This window comes from Mytilus edulis, chromosome 10, assembly GCF_963676685.1.
Source record: "Mytilus edulis chromosome 10, xbMytEdul2.2, whole genome shotgun sequence".
Classification (NCBI taxonomy): domain Eukaryota; kingdom Metazoa; phylum Mollusca; class Bivalvia; order Mytilida; family Mytilidae; genus Mytilus; species Mytilus edulis.
In genome coordinates, this window is record NC_092353.1 from 9019452 (window position 1) to 9028269 (window position 8818).

Genomic DNA, 8818 nt, shown 5'->3' on the forward strand with positions numbered 1-8818 from the left:
CAGGTACACAGTTTAAATCACCAAGTATTGTCAGGTATTTACTGTCCATCTATTGTCCATGTCAATCAACACCGCTCACTTCAATTATTACCTGTGGAGAAGTTCTCAAACCTGTTTCTCAACTTAGTTTATTTTGGCACTTTCTGGAGGAATGAAAAAAAGTGCACGGCAAAATCCTGGTAAGTTTTTATTTTTCTGAAGCATGAAACATATTTGATATTTATTTATCTAGGGCATGCTATGCCTTAAAAGTTTTACAGATGTGCAGGTTTGTCTGTACTCAGAGTAAATTTTGAGGTGAAAATACGGCCATTTTTTTTATAAGAGTCCACATGAACCTTAAGTATGTCCAATTACCATTATTTCGTATCTAGTCGTCCTGGTGTAGTGGTATGTTTCGTGGCTTGATATGGTTAAGGTCTTGAGTTCGAATCCCAGCATATACACTGGATTTTTTCTACGTGAATTTTGATAGATAGTCTTTTCCGTATAATTAAGTATAAGTTTTTTTAGTGGATTTGACATTCCCGTCTAAATGTTACAGAACAAAGGAAAGCATGCATAACAAGGAAACTCGAACTGGGGTGATCTGGTAGGGAACAAAGGAGCTGGGATGTTAAATACATTGAAAAATTAAAAGAAAAACAGGAATTACAGCACTTGAAATAAAGCAAAAAACAAAACGAACTTCAAACATTTAACAAACAAAAAAGATATTTTGTTCTTGTGCTACGGTATTATATCTTTTATCTGATAAAATCTTTACTATTTTTATTCTCAGATAATACAAACTTTAGATAAAGTTGGAAGTTTAGCTGTATCTGCTAAAAAGGTGTTTGCATACGGGTTATCAAATCTTATATGTCTCGGCAATATTGTTTTAAGGCTCGTAAATTAAGATGATAGATATTTTTATAAGTTGTACTGTATTCAATAAACTAAGTCATGCAATATAAGGTCATACAATTGGAACAAACAAGATTCTTACACAATCAACAATTTTCATTTTTATCTGTCTCTAACACATTTTTGGAAAAAGTAAGGATTTTCTTATCCCAGGCATAGATTACCTTAGCATTATTTGGCACAACTTTTCGGAATTTTGGATCCTAATGCTCTTCAACTTTTTACTTGTTTGGCTTTATAAATATTTTGATATGAGCGTAACTGATGAGTCTTATGTAGACGAAACGCGCGTCTGGCGTACTAAATTATAATCCTGGTACCTTTGATAACTATTTACACCACTGGGTCAATGCCACTGCTGGTGGACGTTTCGTCCCGGGGGTATCACCAGCCCAGTAGTCAACACTTCGGTGTTGACATGAATATCAAAAATGTGGTAATGTTTGTAAATTTCCTGTTTGCAAAACTGATATTTTGGAAAAACTAAGGATTTTCTTATCCCAGGTATAGATTACCTTAGCATTATTTGGTACAACTTTTTGGAATTTTGGATCCTAATGCTCTTCAACTTTGTACTTGTTTGGCTTTATAAATATTTTGATACGAGCGTCACTGATGAGTCTTAGGTAGACGAAACGCGCGTCTGACGTACTTAATTATAATCCTGGTACCTTTGATAACATAACAACGTAAAAATCAAAAATACAACTCAGTACATGCCCTATCAAATTGGATGAAAATTCACATAAACAAATACAAGAAAATTTTAATTACGGTGTTAATTGAGTACATGATTCTGAATTGGGACAAGCAGTAAGAGTTTGTTGCAGTATTACCCATGTACATATCATTTGCACTTGAATTGAATATTTCATTGCTAGTGTTCTGACTTATATATTTGTGTTCATGCGGATGAGTACAGACTCAGGTGCACGGCTTGTTATTGGAGTTTGGTCGTTGTTATTAAAGAATTCATCATCGTCCGTATCTGTCTCTGGATCCGGTTTCGGGTCCACCTTAAAACATAACAAAAAAAAATGTTAACTTCATAGTGATATAAACTTCTATTTCATCTATTGTAAAGTACTTTTATGTAAATGTAACTAGCTAATTACATGTATCCACAAGTCCATAAATATGCACATTAAGAAAAAGATATCCTACGTCCACGTTCTTCGGTTTCTAGTGGATAGTTGTCACTGGCAATTATACAATATATCTCTATCTTTGTAGGACGACAACCAAGATGATATGTATACATAAAAATACGAAATCCAGCAAAATTTAAGAAAGACACTGAACGTTCGGCCATCAGTCATAAAAAGTGTCCATTGTCTTGAATATGAAGTCAGTCTACTACTACTATTTTAATTATGTCGCCTTAATAATAATGGGAAAAAGAAACGTAGGAAGTTTCGATAGACAGAATTTTTTCTACGTTTCTTTTTCCCATTATTAGTTTTTAACTTTTTTGTACAAGGTATTCCTGAAGACTACTGAACCATTTTTGACGAAACATCAGCATAATGAGTATTATGCTCCATATTTAGGTGTGCAGTTAAACTTTAGAACTACTAAAACTGCCAACGTTACCATGAAAATTAAACAAATGTAAAAATATAGAAAAGTGTAATTAACTTAATGAAACCGAATACAAATGTCAATTGCAATGTGGTACTGAGTTTGGCCACCATTGCTATGGAAACAGTGGAAAATGTAAACCATTGAACCCTATGGAAAAAACCGTAGAGTAGCATTTATTCTTTTGAAATTTGGAAATGGTCGCAATAACCTGGAAACGACAAAAAGATAAAAAAAAAAATCAAAATGCCAAACATTGTAAACAAACTATACAAAAATGTAACCTCGCACGTGAAAAGCAGCTATTTGATTTGGAAGTACAATAACATGACTGTTATTGACATGGAAACCGCAAATATGTGAAAAATTTCAAAATGATTCATATTCTCTGAAAACTTACAGAAAGATGTATAGTTATTCATATATGAGCATTTCTGTTTCTAATTTTCGAATTGGCTGTTGCTTAGTGATAGTTTCGGATAGTAACATCCGCTTTCCCTTGCAAAAGTAATTCTAGTTATTTTTACCATTTTTATTAAAGGAAATGACACAATACTAATATGACTTTATATACCAACGCACGAGGTGACAAAATAAAAGTCACTTCTTCTGTGATGTTTACCACCTTAACTAACCATCAGTGTCTTGCGGGGACTATTCATATAACTTATAGCTTTAAAAAGTACCGTTTTATATACTTCATTCCCTACAAACACACACAGAAATAAAATCACTGATCTTGTTAGTTTGTAAGTGTTAGTTGAAAGCTGTACATAACTCACCTTTGTATTTTTATCTTTATATCTCTTCCATAATCTATAAGCTATCAAAGCCAACACCACAAGAACGATTATTGCGACAACGACTCCTATTATAGTACCAATACCAACGCCGTTACCTGCAAAACACATGTTGCTGGAATTGTAAAATAAACAAACAATACCCGTTTTTTGCAAAATCATAAAAATAAATGTTATCTAGCAAAAAATGTGAAATATTCACTTAATTAAGACATTTTACATTTATTTTAATTTGGTAAGCGTCTTTCATCCTTTAAAAACTAACATTCTAATGAAATCCTCGCTCTTTCGTCTATCCCACATGCACAATTGATTTCTATTGCATGAGTCAATGCTAATTTAGTAACTAACCACTCTCTGCGACTTTATTTATTCTGTCTTGTAGGACAAATTCTGTGATGTTCTCAGATATAATTGTAAAGTTATCATTGCAGCTGTATGTGGCATTCTCCTTTCCACAATGTAAGGTTAACGTATCAATACTTTCAAATGCTGAAAAGTAATAAAATGCAATATAATGAATATTTTGTTTTGAATAGTTTTGCACTAATTGATAAGTTCTCGCATTTAATAAAAACATATTGTTAATTCTTTTTATAAATTTTCTTAGTCATAGTTTTGGTTGGCATGACTTCACAAATCCCATATATACATGCTATTAATACAATCGCTAATCACACTTAAACAAAAAGAAGCAAAAAACCTTAAAATAGAATGAACACAAGAAAAACAACTCTTTGATCAAACAGTACATAGCACCGATATTTGTTTTAAAGAACAATCAGTATAAGTAAGATTCTTTTACCTTTTACTTGAATCCAGAAATAGCCATTTGACCCTTCCAAACTGTTATCTAGCCTCAGTTTTATGTCATTAGATGTACTTATATAAACCGTTCGTTTCTTAAAAGCATTATGATCATCACACGCAATGTCGAATTCAGATTCACCATCTTGTATGTGTAGTCTTTGAGCACAATCATTGGATGTTGAATTAATCTTAAATCGGATGTCAAAAGCAATCAATTGTATTCGAGAACCTCCGCTTGATTTTATTGAACAGGAACATCCAGATGTCAAAGAACAGTCATTTACAGCGTTTGGATACTCCCCGTTCCATATGTATAATGAAGTCCCCGACACAGTGCAAGAACATATGCTACAAATTTGTATCTCTGAAAATAACAAAATAACCTATAATGCAATGAACACCGCTGAATAACAAGTTCATCTGCAATACAACAAACACGGCTGAATAACACGTTTATCGATATTGCAATGAACAATGCTGAACAGCAGGTTTATATGTAATGCAACGAATACTGCTGTAGTGGATAACTCAAACTGATTATCATAACCCTTAGTTTACTCCTTTGTTATATAATCTGATGTCTTAAAGTGAAAGACAAATAATTTTAATAACTAACACGGACTTTTCGTGATCTTTCATAGCCTATTTCGAAACAAGCGATAAAGTTATTTAATATATACCATATTTGCATGTAGTGTACAAGTTATAGTTTTGTTTCATTCTAAAATGTCCAATACTATTATTTTATTGGCTTGAACCCGCTGTAACGTACAGTTATGAAGAGCTATGCCTATCTCGCTTGTTGTAACACAGTAATTACATACACCTTTTCAATTCTTTTTAAAAAGCCAAATTAAAGTTTATTTCAGGCATAACATTAAATTAGATGGAGATCATTTCTAAAAACACCTTTCATGTTTAATAAACAGTTATTTTCATATTTTGTAATACTTCCGTACGAAAAATTGTTATTCAACATGTCGCTACACATATGCAATCATTAATGTTTTTACTCGCATAAGAGTTTACTCATATGTACTACCACGTTTATAATAAATTTTAATAATTTTGATGATCTATCGCATTAAAAATCAGTTATTATGAAATTCATTCCTTTCTGACATAATGTTCAATGAACAAGCTTAGTAGACTGTTACACCAAAGAAAACCGTTATATACTGAATCTTAATCTAATCATTCAAACAAAACACAGAATAAGCATACTCAATGTAACAGGTGCTTACTTTATATTCATAGGATATGTCCAATGAAATATAATCTATCCTTGTATGCACCTTAACTAAATTAAAGTTAGCCGATTGATGTTAAACTCTCGTGATGCTTATATGAATTTGAATAATCGTACACAAGGTGAAACAAATTTTGGTTCAACATGATTTAAACGAAACATTTATTTGTCTGTTAAGTGTTAATAACAAAATAGTCAATTTCTCAACCGACTACAGATATGACAGCATATTACCTTAACTAGATTTCCGAAGTAGCCAGCCAGAACATTTCGACTCGGCTTTCCAAGCCATTTTTCATTTTATTTTTCATACTGTCAGTATGAAAACAGGTTATTTATAATGTTAAACCTTTACGACATCACATCCTCATCCTTTGCTGTCTGGTGGATATTTGTCTCATTAGGAATCATATGACAATTCTTACCTTTATTTTCATATGATTTAGATAGGTTAAAGGAAACGTTGTGTAAAAATCACTTTTTTGGGTTGTTACTGTTATCAACCTGTAGCATATGGCAGTTAGTAGACCATTCGCTAACCTTCCAAAGTAACAGACCCCACTTGTCAGTGTCGGTTTGGTCTTTATACGTTTAATTGTCAATTAACGGACACATTACCCTAGTTGATGCATCATTTTAAATATTGTGCATGCGTATCAAATGTATATATCCTTTGCAACATACTTTAACGTAAAACAGAGCAGCCATATTAGGACTTGTACAAATCATCATATTACCTTCAATGCAGTGATAGTTTAACTGCATATAATTTGTTTGTGGTAAAAACACTGATTGATTACACTCTTTTATGGTATCATTCCATCCGACAGGTTTCTGACATGAAACACTTCCGCTACAATCAGAGTAGGTTGTAAGATCACCATTTGGTCCATAGTAACGCATTCCACAGTCCTCCGATGCATCGTAATAAGCACAGCATCCATCAGAAACATTCACGTTTAATGTCTGTATTTGTGGACATCCGGAATCTAACGTCTTAGCATATGAATACACATCATACACATACATTACCTGTCCAGAAAAGCAGGATGGAAACAGAAAATTACTATGTGTGTTGCCCATACACTCTTCTGATACGTTTGCGACTAGGGTAGATGTGCAGATACCTGTTAAGTAATAGGTTTAAATTAAAGTGAATATTTACTGTTACATTACACTTCTTATTGAAATGTAAGTGTAAATAAATAAATGGTTTATTTATTATTCAAACAACACTTTGAACATGCTCCAGTAGCTGCGAGTACTCTTACCTTTGACCTTTGTGTCCTTTTCTCTTTGTTTGTTGGTTTTCTGGTTTATAAAGATCTAAAAAGTACATCCATTTCCAACTAATTAATACAATTTGTTTTTTGTTGTATCGTTACACCCCTGTTTCTTGATATGGAAGGTTTAAGATCTAATTAATACGTTTTACTCCGCCATATTCTTTATGTGCCATCCCAAGTAAAATACAAGTAATATCGTGGACGTCGATTGGTGTATGTCAATTAAAAACAAGGAGATGTGGTACGATCACCAATGAGACAACTATCCACCAAAGTTCAAATGAAGTAGAAGTAAGCAATACTATTTCAATATGTGGCCTTAAACCTTGCTACAAAACAATACCGTATAGTCGGTTATTAAATGGCCGGACATAAAAAAGTGAAACAATTCAAACGAGAAAAACAAAGACCTAATTTATATAAAAAAAAATAAATACGTAAAAACAAATATGACAGGCATGAATCAGGTATATGTAACAGCACAACATAATAACAAACTGTAAAAATCAGTAGCAATTAGCTTAACACAAAAGATCAGTACGCAACGCACAAAAAAAAATATCATAAAAATAATAGAACCAAATCACAAAAATAAAATAATTTGCAGACACCGAAAGCCAGTTCAAAGCAAATTACAACTAATAAATGAATCAAGTTCGTCCAGACTAAAGTATCAAATTGTACACATGTAACGGATTTAGTGTAAAAACATCATAAACAGTCCGGGAAACGCATGACCTTGTGCATGAATGCTTTTCCCTGTTATGTATCTCAATTAAATTAAAGAAAAAAAGTACTGATGATTGATTTGATTCTGATTTCGATTGGAGCTTAAATTCAAAGTAAAAGGATATTATCGTTTCATATGTGTGCTTCTTTTTATTGTTGTTTTATTAAACGTTTTTTCAAAGCGAGTGGAGTAGATTTGGAAGTCTATCCGATCGTAAAATTCGTCCTTTGACTCACTTATAATACCATGATGTCTGTCTGTCCACTTGTCGGCAATAGTTTATGTTGTCGTTGTTTTGTTTTGTCCACGATATGCTAGAATTATAATATTTTTTTCGATAGACAACAGTGCAATTACGAGTACTTTTTGTAAACAGCTCCCAAACCGTTTGAGAGAGAATTTTGTGAAAATTATAAAATAATCTTACTTGCATGATTTCCTATCATATCTAAATGATAGTTTATTTTCCTGTAGTACATTATGGACTTAACAAAGGTTGATGTATAATTTAGTGTTGCTCAGTCTTTAGTTTTCTATGTTGTGTTTGGTTTTCTATTATTTGTGTGTTGTATTTTTATTTTTTAGTCTTTGCGTTATCAGTTTATTTTCGACTAATGAGTTTTGAATGTCCCTCTTGTATCGTTCGCCTCTCTTGCAGTAAGCTTTGCTCGAAGTACTTCTAGTGTCATTGATAAAATGATTGTCACATCTGAATAAGAAACTTTACCGTATAGTCAATACAAATAATACAAATTAATATTCTACGGAACTTTCAAATCATATTATTAATTGATAAGCTTTTGCCTTACATGAACCCTTTCTTTTAATTTGAAGTAAAAACATTAAAAATTAATTAAATAAATTAAATTTGTATATTAAAGAAATGTGTACGTACCAACAGAAACTAAAATAATAATAATTAACACATTTGAAATTTTCAGTAGCATTCCACATACACTTAATGAAAACAGGAACCACCGAAATATATAAAGGTTCTCCGTGATTAACTTGATACACACTGAACGACATATATCATGTTACCCTTATAGCTCTATAGTCTTCACAGAGTGTGACTTGTTCGATAGCATGTCGTATTTATAATAAACAAAGTTATCTTTATACTTATGTATATATCATGAACAAATTTCATATTGCATATCGTTATTTAAACTCAATCGACCCATTAAGATTACTTTCTATTTCAAGGTTAATAGAAAAAGCTAATTTGATGACGTCAACGCATGCATGTGTCTATTTTTCGTCAACTTGTGAATTTCGTGAACAGTCTATCAATTTTATTTTGTAAGTTGTACAACTAATACTTTTAAATATCTCTGCACTTTTGTGGATAAAAAACAATAATATGATTCGATTATGTCGTAAACAAACCAAAACATCAGCAACATATACAAAAGGCGAACATATAGGTATCGACATATGTTAGGGACTTGCTCTC

The 8818-nt window shown here is 32.0% G+C and overlaps 1 protein-coding gene across 1 annotated transcript; it reads right to left on the reverse strand.

The window, feature by feature from the left end:
• Positions 1 to 1660: 1660 nt before the first annotated feature.
• Positions 1661 to 8440, reverse strand: LOC139493324 (uncharacterized). The gene is made up of 6 exons (XM_071281640.1): positions 8258 to 8440; positions 6084 to 6473; positions 4093 to 4461; positions 3639 to 3779; positions 3270 to 3385; positions 1661 to 1922 (listed from the first exon to the last, which is right to left on the reverse strand). Exons 1-6 carry the CDS (start codon positions 8307 to 8309, stop codon positions 1797 to 1799), a joined length of 1194 nt encoding a protein of 397 aa, XP_071137741.1. The 5' UTR covers positions 8310 to 8440; the 3' UTR covers positions 1661 to 1796.
• Between the last annotated feature and the right edge of the window lie 378 nt (positions 8441 to 8818).

Coding starts and splice junctions, on each gene's coding strand:
- LOC139493324 (XM_071281640.1), bottom strand. CDS start 8,309: ATGCTACTGAAAATTTCAAATGTGTTAATTATTATTATTTTAGTTTCT. Junction 3,386..3,638: donor AAATAAAGTCGCAGAGAGTG/GTTAGTTACTAA, acceptor TGTGTTTTGCAG/GTAACGGCGTTGGTATTGGT. Junction 1,923..3,269: donor ATAAAGATAAAAATACAAAG/GTGAGTTATGTA, acceptor TTATGTTTTAAG/GTGGACCCGAAACCGGATCC.